We start from the raw sequence: 17984 nt of genomic DNA on the forward strand, positions 1-17984 counted from the left end.
TACTGTATCAAAAAAGTGTATGAAAATTGCAAAAATCCTTTAGAAGGTACAAGTAAGGTACATACCCAGCGTTAACACTGGGTATGATGGGGGTGCACCCCTAATGCCACGTACATACGGTCAGAATTTCGGCCAGCAAAAGACCGATGAGAGCGTTGCGGCGGAAAATGCAACTGTGTGTAGGCTCCATCAGAATATTGCAGGCCGAATTTCTGCCAGCAAAAGATTGAGAGCAGGTACTCAATTTTTCCGACGGAAAAAGTTTCTATCGGAGATTCCAATCGTGTGTATGCAATTCTGACGTGCAAAAAAACACGCATGCTCAGATTCAACTACGAGATGGAAGCTATTGGCTACTGGATATTAAACTTCCTTTTTCTAGTCCCGTCATACGTGTTGTACATCACCACGTTCTTGAAGGTCGGAATTTGGTGTGACCGTGTGTATACAACACAGCTTGAGCGAAATCCCGTTGGAATTCCGTCAGGAAAACCATCAGAGCTTTTTCCAACTAATATTCTGATCGTGTGTACGCGGCATTACTTGTACCTTCTAAGTCCTCTTTGGAATTTGCATACACTTTTTGATACAGCAATAAAGTTTATTATTAATTTTTGGATATACCGTGGCTGATTCTCCAAGGGCTTTTCTGGGGCACCTCTTTGCCCCATTTTCTTTATTACAAGACAAAGTCACACACAACGGATCTAATGAACACCAATATCTGCTCAATGTTATACGGTCTCAACGCAGGCTACACATTGCTTGATACAGTGATTATATATATTATTATTATTATACATATATACATAATATAATATATAGGCATTACTGAGCATGTGCGAGATTTGGTGGTGCATGATGGGTAGACAGCTGCACAGAAATCAAGGAAATGAACACGAGTGGGCTTCAGACGCCCACAACTAAAATGGAACCTGCCTGCTTCCAAGATCAGTAAGTAACTAACTGCTTTTAAAGAAAGTAAAAATGCAAAATATATGACATGTTAGAAAAGTTCATTTACAGGTTGAGACAGTTACAGAGCAGTCTTTAAAAAAAAATATTTGGGGGACTGGAACTCTGCTTTCATTATGTCATACTCTCTAGTTATGAAACTTGACTGAGCATTGCTAGTAACTATCTTGTGAAATTGGTGAGTAATAAATCAGCGATAATAGCACTCATGTATGATAAAATTACTGTCATATGTGTTTGTCATATGCCTAAAATCCTTCCCATGACACTTTCAACAACAGAAGAATAACTGGAATCAGCTTGGATGTACAACAAACGTAAATATAATACTGTATTTTCTCATTCTTGTGGAAAGATCAGACCTACTTGACCAGATTTAAAGCGAAACTAACGTTAAATTAAAATATGCTGACGGTTGGTTTTTATGACAGAAAAGACTCTGTGAGTTGGTTTACTAAAGGTAGATAGGCAGTTCACTTTGCAGGGGAATTTTCCCTTAGCTTAATGAATGTGGTAAAAAATTGACTTTGCAAAGGGTATCCAATCATGTGCAAAGAAAATCAAAACAGCATTTTTGCTTGTACATGATTGGATGTTGGAAGTCAGCAGACCTTTACCTCATTCATTAAACTAAAGGAAAGTTTCCTTGAAGAGTAAAAAATCCCTTGCCAAGTGAACAGCCTATTTATCTGTAAATCAACCATTATATGTCTCTTTCAGTACTTCTCCTAGTCTGTCACATGTGCAGCTCAGTGTAAAATGTTGGCATGATTTTGTGGTGAGATTAAGTAATATCATCCCAGCTCAGCCAATCAACATGACCGAAGACTCCAAACCTGGAAGACAAACCAAGAGAAGGTGAAAGCCCAGGCAATGGAGCAACTAGGGCAGTGATGGTGAACCTTGGCACCCCAAATGTTTTGTAACTATATTTCCCATGATGCTCACCTACACTGCAGAGTGCATGAGCATCGTGGGAAATGTGGTTCCAAAACATCTGGGGAGCCAAGGTTTGCCATCAATGAACTAGGGGAACACGGACATATCAATGCTAGAGGGGGACACTTTGCAAAAAAGGTGGGACATAATATGCAAATATGCTATGCATATTTGAAAATTATGGCGAAAGCTTCTTGGGTCTTAAAAACTTTGTGTGTGGTTTGGTTCCACTTTCCTCTGTCCATAGACTTGAGATAGCAGTTATTCATGCATGATCCAACTTCTCTCAGAGCATGTTATTAACAAAGCTGTCATTGAACTTTTCCAAACTTACAAATTTAGGGGAAAGAATAGGGACTAAGCGGGTACTACATTCAGGAGGCTGACTACATATCATCAAGAGGGAACTAAGCAATTGGTAAATAACATCAAACTTGTCTGATTAACTGTTCACCCCACTGGACAGCTGGGGGGTTGTAGCCCTCCCATAGACATGGAAAATTGTCTGAATTGGCTATAAATTGTCAGATCTGTTATCTCATGTCTATAGGTGTCCTAAGAGTATGGGAGAATACATAGCAATTAATACAAGCTGTATTTAATTGCTAGTGTCCTACAAATAATATGCGCAATTCATACTCTTACAAGGTGGGCAAAGACCCTTTTCATGTGCTTTATGTTGTATTTTCATTTACATTTGAACTAATAAGTTAGAATAGATACACAGGCTTAACAGCATAAACTAAACTCGTTGTTTATTCAGGTATCGTAATTAACTTTTTGGATTCAGCTAGTTACAGCCCCAGAGCCAAGCTGAAAATCAGACTCAACCACAATTAGCAACTTACTTTTGTCACTTGGCCAAGAGTTTTGTTATGTGACATATTAGTGTATTCTTGGCATGTAAGGCTAAGATGATGTAACTGGTGAGGAAGCTTATGATGTACTGGAAACTGGCCAACTGTGTTACCAGTGGAGAATGTTATATTACTGCACTCCTCTCTATTTGATGTAATGTGCACAGCTGCAGAGTTAAGTGTCTTCTGTTCTAGGTTACTCAACTGTTAAGCATGTCTCCTATGTTAATGTTTTTAATCTGCAGATATTGCTGTGGAAAATCAATGCAAGTACCAGTTGACTTGTTCATTTTATCCTTTTGTGCAAATATAGCAATACAAGTAATATCAATTAGTTGGCTGCATTTTAAATGCAGAATGTAATCCATGCTATTAAATATTCTCCTGTGAACGAGCCTCAAACACAGGGTGTGATGTATCCTCTTGGCTGCATAGAACTTTGTAATTCTGATCAGCTAGTCTTGTGATCCAGACACCAATGCCAGACAGCACCCTCAGGCCTTTATTAACCCCTTCCCACTGAGTTTAAGTACAATATATACAGTATGTGGCCTCATGGAAATGGATTTTAATCCTGTGGGGCCTCATTAATGAGTACCTGTATTTGTGCTGGGAGCGCACTGCATAGTGCACTCCCAGCATAGAGACTGGGCTTTCATCGAGAGCCCTGGGTCCCATACTAACGATCAGGAATCGGGAGGCTTGGTTCCTGATCACTACTGGCTAGCTATCACAATTCAGTCCGCCCTGTGTTTTTCCTCCTCTTGAATACAGAAAAAGTGACATTGTATTTTATTTTTTTTGCTAGGGAAGTAAAGTTTCAACAGAGAGGTTTTGTGTAAAAAAAAAAAAAAAAAAAAAAAAAAAACTTTGGCAATAACCTTATCCAAGCCAACTAATTGGACAAAATGTGCTTATTCTTTCTGTAAGCATGCTATTTGACAAAGCTGTATACTGCAGATGGGTAAACCTAAACGAGAATTTATAGAATTAAAAAAAAAAATCATACCCACCTAGATGGCTACAGCACTGATCCCAGCTGTAGCTGTCTCCCCCCAGATCCACTCTGAGAAATGATTAAGGATGAGCTCAGGCGTGTTCGCAAACAGCACGTGCAGAACCCGCAATGAAGTCGGCACTGCACAGCGCTAATCACAGGCAGTGAGACATTTCCCGATCTCTGCAGCCACGCATTGGGACAATGTCTCACTACTTGTGATTAGCGCTGTGCAGTGCCGACTTCCTGGTGGGCTCTGCACGTGCTGTTTGCGAACACGCCTGAGCTCATCCTTAGAAATCGTTAAGTTCTCACCCTCTGCTCTGAGCAAAGAGCAGTGGCTGTACGTCACTGGCTCTATGCTCTGCCCCTCCAGCGCTCGCTGGATTTCTGGGCTGTGGAGGGGGTAGGAGGGGCAGGCTCTCAGCAGATTAATTTGAGAACTGAAGGCGCAGGGCAGAAACAGGAGGAAAGGAGTTGGATTGAATGAGAGAGATCAAAATATGTATGTATGCCGTCCAGAGAAATCCTACAGTGTATGGCCTGCTTTAGAGGTGGTCCTCTCCTTTCCTTGTTCTGCTGTACAAAGGATTACAAGAGGCAGAGTTCAGACCAAGTCAGGTACTGAATAAATTGTATGTAAAGGATTTGTTATTGAATACATATCTGAATTGCTTGGTATTTTTTTTAAATCTGCCCCACAATCTGCTTTAAAGCATTACCGAAGTGTGATGGCCAGCAACAAATGAAATGTTTTATGCCAGTTGTATTTTATGATTACTTCATATAAGACTTTCAGAGAACTGCTTAAACAGAAGACAGACATAATAAGCTGTATGCAAACGGCGACATGTCTAATAAACAATTCGCTTCAAAGCACGACCTTCCTGCTAGGAATTCTATTCTCTATTCTACTATTCTCAAAAATAAGTGTGTAACATTGTGAGACAAAATGACACACAATGTATTCTTGTCACTTTTTGAAGATGTAATAAGATGTAATAATTGTACAAGGCAGGAATTTGAATTTAATCTAATTTACAATTTGAAGTGTTTGTTACCTCAACATTTGTCAATTCTGGGCTCTCAGCCCTCCCTTCTCAGCTATCAGGTTGCTCAGCTCTCGGTTAATTGCCAGCACTCATCGTTCCACTGTGGCTCACCTGGTGATTATTTTCTGCTTGTTACTTCAACCTACATCCATGCCCATCTGTTTATTTAGGCCTGGTTCACACTTATGCATTTTTTAGTGCGTTTTCAGCTTAGCCGAAACACACTACAGTCCATTTAACATGGTTTCCTATGGATGTAGTTCACATCTCTGCATTTTATGGAAAGGGCAAGGAACTTTATTCTGGCTTTTGGCTCCATAGACTTCAATGGATCAAAAGCATGTAATGAAAGATGCAAAATGCACCTGCAATATGCAAACTGCAACCTGCCTAAAACTGCCTGGTTAATTTTTCCTGTGCCTTTGCCTAGATCAAACATATCAAAAGACTCTCTGCTGTGTTCCTGTTGAATACTTGCCTTCCTGATGTCCCTTCTGGTTCCTGATCCTGTCTGCTGCCTCTGACTACACTGATCTCTGGCTTCCTGATTTACTGGCTTGTTCGGACTACCCGCTTTGGCTACCGTACTCTGGCTATGTTTTGACTACGTTTTCTATTTGTACCATTTTTTACGTTAATATTAACAAGTGAGATGTTAACTGCATTTTCTGTCTACGTCTGGTTCATGGTTCCTTCCAGTAGGTGAAGGCCATGAATTCAGAAGATGCAGGTAATCCACCTAGTGGGAATATTTTTTCCAGATTGGATGAGCAGGATCACCGAATGGATAAGTTTGCCATAGAGGTACAGACGCTCCTGATTCTCACTGCTCACCTGGCTCCTCCCACTGTTCCAGTACAACCTGTGTCACATGCCTCCCTGCTGCTGCACCGGTCTCTGTGCAGGCACGCTCCTGATACAGTTTTCATGAAGTTCGATCTAAGACAGGCAAACAATCTTGTGAGGATCAAGGAGGGCAAAGAATGAAAAACTGTGTTTAATACCAGGACAGAACACAGTTATTCTTCTGGTGGTTGACCGGTTCTCAAAAAATGTCACATTGAATTCCCCTAAAGAAGTTGCCCACATCCAAAGAACTGGCATCCATTTTTGCTCCAGAGATCTTTCGGTTACATGGACTACCCAAGGTTATCATCTCGGACAGAGGTAGTCAGTTTGCCTCCAGGTTCTGGCAAGCCTTTTGTGCACAGTTGGGAATTCAGCTTTCCTTCTCCTCTGCGTATTGCCCGCAATTCAAATAGAGCCGCAAAACGAGCCAACCAAGCCTTGGAGCAGTTTTTACATTGCTATATTTCGGACCACCATAACAACTGGTCAGACCGCTTACCTTGGGTGGAGTTTGCTTACAATAATGCCATCAATACTGCTTGCCAATTGTCTCAGTTTATGGTTAATTATGGTTTCCAACTATCCACGTTGCCTGACTCAGTTATTTCTCAAAGTATTCCTGCATTAGAGGAGCATCTTTGTGATATTCGTTTCACCTGGGTGCAGGTCCAAGAGTCCTTGCGACGTGTGTGTGATAGGTACACACTCCATGCTGACCGCAGACGTCTACCTGCACCTTCCTACCAGGTTGGGAAGAGGGTCTGGCTGTCATCTCGTAACCTCAGACTCCGTGTTCCCTTACTAAAACTGGTACCATGGTTTAATGGGCCTTTCCGTATTGTCCATAGGATCAAACAAGTGGCTTATGCATTAGACCTTCCTTCTAACATGGGTATTTTCGAATGTATTTCATGTTTCCTTATTAAAACCTTTGGTGTACAACTACTTCACCACCTCGGTACCACATCCTTGCCCAGTTCAAGTGGAAAACCATGAAGAGCATGAGATATAATCGATCATTGATTCCCATAGGTTCCATGGGCGTATACAGTACCTAGTTCATTGAAAAGGGGATGGTCCGGAGGAACGCTCTAGGGTCTCATCCTCGGACATACATGCTCCTGTCCTTTGTGCTTTCCATGGATGTTTTCCCCTCAAACCTGGTGGTCCTCTGAGGGTGAGGAATCTTTGAGGAGAGGGTGCTGTTAGGGCTGGGCTCTCAACCCTCCCTTCTGAGCTCTCAGGTTGCTCAGCTGTCGGTTAATTGCCAGCGCTCATAGTACCACTGTGGCTCACCTGGTGATCAATTCCTGCTCGTTACTCCAGCCAGCCTCTTCTGGCTATTTAAATGGCCTGGCCATTTTTCCTGTGCCTTCACCTTGGTTCAAACATATCAAGAGACTCTCTGCTGTGTTCCTGTTGAAGACTTGCCTGGCTGACATCCCTTCTGATTCTTGATCCTGTCTGCTGCCTCTGACTACGCTGATCTCTGGCTTCCTGATTTACTGGCTTGTTCTGACTATCTGCTTTGGCTACCATACCCTGGATATGTTTTGACTACGTTTTCTATTTGTACCATTTGTTACCACTATAGTAAAAGGTCATTTTAACTGCATTTTCTGTCTCCGTCTGATTCATGGTTCCTGACAGCCTTTCATAAACACCCCCCCACACATTCTGCTCCCCGGTTGCGGTTGCTTCTCCTCCCCCTAGTTCTTATGCAGCTGAGAACAGAGGGAATGTGATCACTTATAAAAAAAGAGAAAATAGGTATTTATAATGTTTTGTTTATATCTATACACAAATGTTTGCCTTTCATTTCAATTTTAAATGGAATGGGTTGTTTTACAAGGTGATCGTTTACAATCACTTTAAGGTATTGTAGGCAGGATAGTATATACTGTACAGTAGATATTGTAAACAAGAATTTACCTGAGAACTTAAAGTGAATATTATTATGCTAGGACATTTGGAGTCCCCCAAGGTTCTGTTCTCTCTCCTATTTTCCTATTTTTCCTATCTACACCTCCTCCGTGGGTCAGCTGATAGCCGCCCATGGCTTCCAATACCACCTCTATGCTGACGACACCCAAACCTATTTCTCTACCACTGAGCTCACTCCCTCTGTCTCCTCACGTATCACTAATTTACTATCAGCTATATCAGTCTGGATGTCACACCACTTCCTCAAACTTAATCTATCCAAAACCGAACTTATAATTTTTCCTCCCCCATATGCCCCTTTCCCTGATCTCTCTGTCAAAATCGATGGCGCAACTATAAGCCCATCCCCACATGCCAAGGTTCTAAGTGTAGTCCTGGACTCTGAACTCTCCTTTAAGCATCATGTCCAATCACTGTCCAAATCCTGCTGCCTCAATCTCCACAACATCTTCAAAATATGCCCCTTTCTAACCAGTGACACAACAAATCTCTTAATTCACTCGCTGGTCATCTCTTGCCTCGACTACTGCAACTCCCTTCTCATTGACTTACCTCTACATAGTCTATCACCTCTTCAATCCATCATGAATGCTGCTGCCAAACTCATCCACCTTACCAATCACTCTGTGTCTGCTACCCCTCTCTGTCAATCCCTCCACTGAAGAAATTCAAGCTTCTGGGTGTATCGGTAAAGCTATACACAAATCATCACTACATTATAAAACAATGTTGTATTTTGATGACCTATTCCTCCATTCTCAATGGAGTTAGGAAGGAACCAAATCCACTGCCAGCCCTTCACAACCATCTGACACCATGAATGTGTCAGATGGTTGTGAAGGGGATTTACCTGAGAACTTCAGAGTCCAGGACTACACCTAGAACCTTGGCATGTGGGGATGGGCTTATAGTTGCGCCATCGAGGCGAGTAGTCAAGGCAAGAGATGACCGTATATTTTTAAGATGTTGCAGAGGTTGAGGTGGCAGGATCTGGACAGTGATTGAGCGGCCAAAAAATGTAATTCAAAATACTAAAAACGAATTATAAAGCCATCCACAATTTAGCCCCCCGCTCATCACTATCCTAGTCTCTAAATACCAACCTACTCGTTCTCTTCGTTCCTCTCAAGACCTCCTGCTCTCTAGCTCCCTCGTCACCTCCTCCCATGCTCGCCTCCAGGACTTTTCCAAAGCCTCTCCAATCCTATGGAATGTCTTACCCCAATCTGTCCTCTTATCTTCTGCTCTATTAGCTTTTAGACAATCCCTGAAAGCCCTTCTCTTCAGAGAAGCCTACCCTACCCACACCTAAAAACTGTATTTTCATTTTCTCCATCAGCTCACCCCCCACAGTTATTACCTTTTGCTTCCACTTGACCCTCCCTTCTAGATTGTAAGCTGTAATGAGCAGGGCCCTCTGATCCCTCCTGTATTGATTTGTATTGTAAGTGTACTGTCTGCCCTCGTGTTGTAAAGAGCTGCGCAAACTGTTGGCGCTTTATAAGTCCTGTATAATAATAATATTAATTTGTGACTGCTTGGGAACTGTGGTATCTTCATTAGTTTAGAGCATCACAAATTCCACTTTTTAAGTGAATATTTTAATATTGGTAAATCTAACATGTATTTTGTAGGTGTACACACACATGCTATTTGCTTTCCTTTAAAGTGTATCTCTACCCAAAGTTTTTTGTGCTAATGGAGTACACTAGGATTTGATTGAGGTGAATAACTGAGATGGAGTGAGCTAAATTGACCGCAGGGCAATGCTGTGAGCTGAAATTCCTGACTTTTGTCTAAACAAATTCTGTAGAGAAATCCAGTAGCAGCTCTAGACACCCACCATTTGTAATATGCATTCATGACTGTTTACTGTAAGTTAATGCATGTCAGTATGTTAACTTTGGGACATAATCAGGAATGGACTTCATGGTGACTTATTGTGTTGGTCCATTGACTATACCTCAACTGAGATAGATAAGTATTTTATGTTTGTGGCAAAATACTGATCTTAAAGTTTCTGCTCACAAATTAGGTCCTTGAGATTCTGGAATCTTCAGGACCTGGTTTAAGATAATATGTGAGCAGAAACTGAGTTTGAACTGTTACATCATACCAGTCTTATGCTGACCTGAGCATCATAGTGGATGCTTAGGTCAGCATTAAACAAACAATAACATCCTCCCAGACCCTGACCTCCCTAGGCTTCATCCTCTTTCCATGCATTTAGGACTAGATGCATGTAAGTGGTATTTTTTGTCACCTTTCATTCACATTATTGCCTTTTTAAATGTGAGAAAGACCGCAACATCTTAGCAGCTATTGAGCTCCGAGGAACAGCTGTAAATGCAAAGTATTAGGAAAACCATTGTAGCGAAAATCATTTTGATTTTTTTGTGCTCACATTTTTTTCCTAATTATGAACATTGTATTCTTATTATATTTCTTTTATATGACTTCTGTATTAATGGAAAACTTATTTGATCTGTCCGAGATAACCTATTTTTTTAGTCAGTAAAAATGCAGGCTTGTGCAGAATGTTATCATACTGATTATTATGCTAAAGGAGTTAAGCCTTAAGAAGAATACCATCAGACAAGTATCTCTTTTGGCCTTACTGTAGGGATGTTTTTTTGCTTTGTTTTTCTTTTGCTTTCAAACAGAAAATTTGAAATAGCAAAGTAAAGATGCTTCAGCTGCAGTTTTTTGGATTCACATACTGCTTCAATTAGATGTTTTTACAGTAGGTTTAGTGTATGTAAAAGCACTGTTAAAGATAACCATATCAATCTACAACACATACTCAAAAACATTTGGCTAACTGTTGTCCTTATTTTTTTTTCTGGCAGGTTATGCTCCTGTCACAGGAATGTGCCACCCCCTACGTAGTTGTACTCTAAATCATGAGGATGGTTTTTCTTCTGCATTTGTGGTTGCCCATGAAACAGGTCATGTGTAAGTGTTTTTTTATTTTTTTATTTTTGTGTGTTTAACAAATATAAGTTGAAAGTGAACACAGATATAATACCAATACAGTCAGCAACAATCTTTAATAAAACATCAATCTGAGATGGCCAGTTTCTGGGGCACAGCTCATCCATTCAATTCCTTGGACATAAAAAAAAAAGGAATTCCCAATTAAGCCAAGCATTTGTGTTTATGTGCATGCTAGAAGAACAATGTTCCAGCAATGCTGGAGGACAGTCTGATCATGTATGTAAGTTTGAGCATCCCCTTCTATGTCTATGAGGGATTTTAGACATTAAAGCACTGTACACAGTGACAAAATTGAGTAAGATTTAAAAAAAAGTTAACTGATTGTCAGCCCCTTACAAATGACTGAAGTTATCTGTTGTATCCGCACATCTGGAGATCAAAGATCTTATGATGACTTCATATGAACTGCATTACTCTGGCCACCTGGAGCCTACAATGAGGTATATATATTTGGAATGGGATTGTTTAAAGTTTTGTAAGCATTTTTAATTCCAAGGTTTTTTTTATTAGTTTCTGCTAACTTTGCTTCTTTGTTGTATACATTATGATTCAGAATTTACTCACTCTTAACCACAAGACTTCAAAATTGAGCAAACAATCATGCTGATTGACAGCATCTGCTTGCTACACTAAAGAAGGTATTATTAGAGTAGGTTACCACTGAAGTATTTGTAAAAAAATAATCATCCGTGTATATAGGCAGAATGTTGGGGCTTTCATGCTTCAGTCACTAAAGTTGCTGAGGCCAAACAAAAATGTGATTAGAACTGGTGTTCAAACCCTTAAACTCAGTAGTAGGAGAATAAACTGTTGGCATCTTTTAAACAGCAGAGGTTTGTTCAGAGATTTGTCTTGCTGTGTATTCTGGGAGAGGGTACTTAAGGGGCTGAAGTCACGTGGTTCTGGGTTCCGGTCCAGAAGTATGTTCTGACTCCATGGTCCTGGTCCTCCTGACCAGCCCCCAGGGGCCCTCATGGCCTGGGGTGCGGATCCATCCATTTCCGAGTCATGGGACTGGCTAGTCCAAGGCACAGTAACTGTAAGGAGGATTCTAAAGTGGTCTGGTGCCATCTTGGGTTTTGGAGAGGCCAAGCAACTCGTCATGCAACCAGGGGAGGACGCTTCAGAAGAGGGCCACGCACGAGGCTGGCTGCTCGGTAAGAGCCTAGATGCTGAGCTGTATGGACACTAATTTGAATCCACATTTTTTACGGTATCGCCGGACCGGCTACAAGATACTGGTACCATAATTAGGTTCCTATTTTCATCCTTCAGGTACAACTAAGTTCCTGTGAAAGACTTTCTGTGTTCATCTTAAAGTTTGCAACCAAGTTTGTGGCAGAGACTTTGCTAAGTTTGAATCATTTGTCGGCTGCTAAGTCCATAAACCAGGATTTATCCGACAGTGGAAATATCCAGTTGTGAGTGGCTATTCCCTGGATTGCCTAGAGAGAGACATTTATTAAGTGTCAGCAGTTTCAAAGTGCCTGAGCTTCCATACCTATACCCTCTATTCCCAACTGAGAGACTGTGTTTCTGTTCAACATTTTAAGCAAATAAAAATTCCTAAAGGAATTCATGTGTCGGTCTCTGCAGTTATTGGACTATCAACCTCGGGAACCCCTAGACAAGAACAACGAGTTACAAGGCGGAGGAGGTAAACGGTAAGCCCAAGAAAACCAGACGCTCCTTCGGGGGTCAGTGCTACAGTTGGATAAGACACAAACTTACTGAGGTAAGTAGAAGGTAATGCAGGAAGCAGAGTTAACATCAGAGCACTGAGCCATGCTGACCAGAGTATGGCAGGATATGGCTGCAAATGTAGCAGAAATGCAGAGGGAGAGAGACACTTCTCAGCTGCATGGGCCACTTGTTGAACTGAACAAGCGTAGGCTCAGTACAGGAGAACCAGTGGTCCCCTCTTATCAGCGGCCCTGGCTCTGTATTGCGGTGTGCCACATTGCTAAAAATAATGAGCATATGGCTTGTGAGCCTATTCAAGTGGAATGGGCTTCCTCAATGCAAAACACAAAATATATAACTACTATTTTTGACAGCTCACCACAGTGTTAAAGTGGTTGTAACAACACACTTTGATTAAGACTTACCTGTAGGTCCAAGAAATATCTCCTAAACCTATACAGTTTAGGAGATATTTGCCCGAAGACAGGCACCGCTGTCTACGGAGTATGCGCTGTAGACAGCGGCGCGCAGGCACATTGAGCGCGGCATTTTCAACGACGGAGCTGCCGCGTGTGTCGGCTCCCGTGCGCATGCGCGGGAGTGACGTAATCGCGGCTTCGCCGAATGACAACGGTGGAGCTGCGAGACCCCACCGAGAAGATGGATGCGCCGGACTACAGGGGACAGCGGTGACTTCGCTGGCTCCTGTGTCGGGTAAGTGACACATAATGGACTAGTATGCGATGCATAGTAGTCCATTAGGCTTTGCCTTTGCAGGGAATGAAAGAGGAAGTAAACTCATCAGGGTTTACTTCCTCTTTAAAGTTAATGCATGCATACATCAGCAAAGGTGCTCTCTTCATAATTGTACCCTGTACATGTTTAAATGTTTGCTGTGAATACAGTCTCACTTTACTTCACTATACAGCACCAGAACTGCAATAACTGGCTTCCCAAGCTATATTCAACACAACAATTAAATGTATAGAACCCTGTACTAGAATATTTTGGGTGTTCTCATAAATAACAACAAATTTAAGTCTTCTGCTTGCTTTAAATACTATTGTTTGTCTTTGTGGAGAGCAGGGATGATACAGATCAGTAAGTTTACATGATGATCCATTTACCTTATGATGGATTTTCTCCATGTTTTCGTAGATCCCTAGGGTTCCTCTAGAGCAGTGGTCTCCAAACTGTGGGCTGGGGGCCAGATGCAGCCTTTTTGCTTGCTTTTATCCGGCCCTTGGGACACTATTTCATCCACTGATACCAACAATGTGGCATAATTCCCTACACTTACACCAATGAAGGGGGCAAAATTCCTCCCAATGACACCAATGATGGGGCATAATACCTCCCTCTTACACCAATAATGCGAATTACTCTAACTGATACAAACAATGGGGCATTATTTTTTCCCACTGACATCGGAAACCTTTTCTACTCTAACTGGCCACTGTCCTGCCCTTCTAATGTCTGAAGGACAGTACACTGGCCCTTCGTTTAGAAATTTTGAAGACCCCTGCTCTATAAGATGTTAGGGGTTTCTTAACCAGCTGCATCTACCCCCACCAGTGATAGGGGCAGAATTTTCCAATGTCCTCCAATATAAGGAGTAAATTCTGCACTGGTCACCCATGCAAGGGGGAACTATAATGACCAACAATGTAAGGAGGAATTTTTCCACTGTTCTTCAATATAAGGGTGCCCTTTTCCATTGAACTCCAATGTAATGTAGCTGCATCACATAGTACCTCTATGCCATGCTATCCAGTGTGGACAAACATGCAGCCTTTGCAACCTGCATTTGGGGTGTCGTTAAAGCGGGAGTCCACCGGGACTCCGCAATTTTTTTTTTTTTTTAAAAGCCAGCAGCTACAAATACTGCAGCTGCTGACTTTTAAAATAGTGACACTTGCCTGTCCAGCGCGCCCGCGATGTCGGCACCCGAAGCCGATCTCTAGGTCGCCTGTCGGGTCCTGCCGCCGCCATCTTGGGTATGGGAATCAGGAAATGGAGCCTTTCGGCTTCATTTCCCGGTTCCCTACTGCGCATGCGCGAATCGCGCTGCGCAATAAGGACGCTCCCCGCTGCCTCTGGGATCTGTGTGTTTCCCAGCAGGCAGCGGGGCACTTGCGGGAAGGGGTGGGCACTTGCGGAAAGGGGCGTACGTTACGCCCCTTTCCGCAGAGAGCTATCCCGGAAGTGGGTGCAGTTACCTGGATTATCCAGGTAACTGCACCCCCCTCCCCCCTGAAAGGTGCCGATTGTGGCACCGGAGGGGGGGAGGGTTCCGATGAGCGGAAGGTCCACTTTAGGGTGGACCTCCGCTTTAACTAAATATTGACAACCGTTGCAGATCACAACTTCAATGCGTTTTGAGCGAGGGTTTTCTGCACAGTGTTCTAGTGTGAACTGGCCCTTACTCTCCATTGTTATTTTTAATTTAAAAGTGATATGCTGTGGGAGTCAAATACTTTACATTTACATACTTTTCTTCTTTTTTTTTTGTATTTATTTGGTCAGCTTGATAATCACTTTAAAGTATCTTAAGCTGCAGATATAATCATTTTCAGTAGGGATTCCCTAAATCTTTAAAATTATTTCAAGGGCTCCTGTGTAGTAAAAGTTTGTCTTATAACATTCAGATAATTTAGAAACTGCTTCTAATCTTTTGCTGTGGAAAGATACAGTGTAGGGGGTTTGGTGCTGCAATCTCTGTCAGATTTTATTGCTGTCTGATGGTGTGCTGGGGAGATTTTCCCTCATAGCATTTCACCCTGAAAGGAGGTAAGGAAAAAATAGGAAAAAGATAGAATAAAACGCTGATCTCCATCAGTTGGTTATTTTGCTGTGTCCCTCCTGGAGATGCCCCTTCCTATCCTGCATTGCCACTGGAAGAGGAAATGAGGGGAATTCTCCCTAGTGGGTCTACAGTGTAAAAACTGAGAGAAGTTCTAACCCTTCCTCACTCTACACAAAACTAAAATACTTTTTGACTGGAGGTATACCTCATATTCAAATTTAGCAGTCCACATGGGTAATGACCTCGTATTCCCGTACTTCATCCAGTACATTTATAAGCCAGTTTGCAAAATATACTATATACAGTGTTTGCTCAGTTTAAATATTTGAGACTTCCAAAATGCATAAAAATTTGTATGAAAAGAAAATGGTCCAAACTTACTCAAATAATGATCTTGGTATAACCAGCAATGTTTTAATAGCTACATTTACAATTCAATTGTAAATTTACAATACAATTCAATTTACAAGTAAAAAGATTGTAAGCTCTATAGCAGGTTTGCCCAACCTTTTGAAGAGTGAGGGCAACCTAAGCGACTTGGTAGCTGGCCGTTGGCCACATTATGCAGAGCGGGCGGATGGCAGGTCCATGTCCGCTATGCATAAGCAGAGCGGACATGGACACAGACTGCTCTACTCTATAGAGCACACTCTACAAAAGTCAGTTTACATCTGCCGCTTCTTAGAGATGAATGGAGGGTTGGATTGGGTCAGACGGATTGTGTGAAAGGGGCCTAAGGCTGCTTCCTCACTGATGTGCTTCGGTTTACTCCTGCGGCTTTCCTGCTGGTTAGCTGCACTTTGCCAAAGACTTCTATTATATCCTACAGATGTGGTGCACTTTCAGACAGTGCACCAAACCCACAGGTAATAACAGAAGCCTATGACTTAGTGCAGGTAACCCACAGGTGAGCTGCTCTGCACCTGCGGACCAGTTTATGCGGCTTTTTTTATTTTTTATCAGCTTATGCAGCTCTGCTCCTCATTCATAACACTGATGCTCTGGGATGGCAGGTCAGGAACCTGCATTCTGGGCTTGCTGACCCGCCATCCCAGCAGGAGGTCGCGGGTCACATCAGAGGGCTCCGCGGTTGGCCCCCGGATCACTGGTTGAGCACCCCTACTCTATAGTCACCAAATTGATGTGTACTTTGCCATAAACAATAATGATTGTCAAGGCATCAAAAATTGCAGTCACCCATCTCATACTATACATTTAGAAATGTTCTCAATCAAAAGCATCACCAATAAATTTATTGTCCAGATCTAAAAATGCATATTTTATTATTTGATTTTTACTCCAGACTTTTGTAAGCCACTTTACAGAGGTTGTTACAAACAGTCTGTTCCCTGTTTAGTTATCTAAGACCTCTATAAAACAAACATATGAAAAAAGAAAAAATGTGCATGCTAGAAGTCAGATGTCTAAGAAAAATAGGGCCAGCTGTTCATGGAACAAGTAATGCTTTGCTTCAGTTCACAGTTCCTGCGTAAGGCACAAGTGAAAAACATAATTAACCCTACAGTAACCAGTCTAGCCTTCAAGTCAGTAAGTGTTTTATTTCATGATTGCATAAATGCCATGAGTAATTCATAAAACAAGTTAACAGTTAATAAATACACCTAAATAGACTTCACAGTGGGAAAGGAGTCAGGCTGCTGTAGGTATGTAGTGCAGGTAGAGATGTTTGCACATACCTTCAATAGCCTCCCAGTAGCCTCTCTCTCATGGCTGAATTGCAAAGATTTGGCAATGACGGAAGTTTCTGCACTTCAAATGGTTAAAAAGCTGCTGCAGACCACTACAACATTACTGCCCAGTGACAGAACTTATGATTACAATATAATATATGACAAGGGGGGATAGCTGTCCCAGATTTTAAAATGTATTATATTGCAGTGGTACTTACACAAGTGGTGTAATGGGCAAAGGATAAAAACGAAAAAAGATGAGTTAATTTAGAAATTGAAATGAGTAGTACACAATTAAGAAGTATAATTACCCTATATTGTGGAACCCTCCACAATATAGGGTATTAGGAGAAAACACTCACGAAATGCACTTAAAATATGGGATTGGATCCACAAACAAAATAAATGGGAATACAACTCACCTTTAATATCACTTAAGGATAATGATTACTTTACACCAGGGAAAAGGTCAATAGGTGGGAGTTGGATAAAAAAAAAAAAAACGCACAACTAAGAGATATAATAAGCATGGGTAAAATAAGCACATTTCAGGCACTAAAATTAGACACTGATCTGATGGTGAGTGGTGGTACCTTCAGATGAGGCACTTCGTGGAGAAACTGCCTCAACCAATAAGATCTGGGGAAGATTTAAGGCCGCTGGAGCGGCTCTGTATGATGGTAAAATCAAGAAATAATATATCCCGGATATATAAAATATTACTAGCAATGGAGGAAATGGAGGTCCTGCCATACATCAAAAAATGGGAAAACAAATTGGGGTCACGGGGGAAGAAGCACGTTATTGAAAAGATACTGAAACGTATACACTGCTCTGTCGATGATATAAGGTCAGCTGAGATGAATTATAAGTGCCTGTCAAGGTGATATGCAGCCCCAGACAAAATAAGTAAATACCAACCAGGGAAATCCCCACAGTGTTGGCGAGGATGTAAGGTAGTAGGAACGATGGCCTACTTGTGGTGGGATTGTCCCATGACTAAAAAGTATTTCAAAGAGATCTTACAACAAATTAAGGAAATAACTAATAAAATAATACCTGATGAACCATGGACATGCTTGTTCCATGGAGTGAAAGGATCACTGAAACAATATAAAGCATCAGCAATTCCCCATATGATAAATGCACTGAAAAGTCTTTTACCTAAAAAATGGCAGGAAGTAGAAAGCCCCA

At 41.7% G+C, this 17984-nt stretch overlaps 1 protein-coding gene across 3 annotated transcripts in view; it reads left to right on the top strand.

Annotated features, from left to right (window-relative positions):
* ADAMTS14 (ADAM metallopeptidase with thrombospondin type 1 motif 14) overlaps window positions 1-17984 on the top strand; it is a 308575-nt gene that overhangs the window by 131516 nt on the left and 159075 nt on the right. For all 3 annotated transcript variants that reach the window (XM_077454435.1, XM_077454434.1, XM_077454436.1), the window contains exon 7: window positions 10463-10568. In XM_077454435.1, coding sequence (XP_077310561.1) covers window positions 10463-10568 — 106 coding nt within the window. The remainder of the gene's footprint in view (window positions 1-10462; window positions 10569-17984) is intronic.

This window comes from Lithobates pipiens, unplaced genomic scaffold, assembly GCF_037356315.1.
Source record: "Lithobates pipiens isolate NorthernLeopardFrog02 unplaced genomic scaffold, aLitPip1_a1.2 Scaffold_25, whole genome shotgun sequence".
Taxonomy (NCBI): domain Eukaryota; kingdom Metazoa; phylum Chordata; class Amphibia; order Anura; family Ranidae; genus Lithobates; species Lithobates pipiens.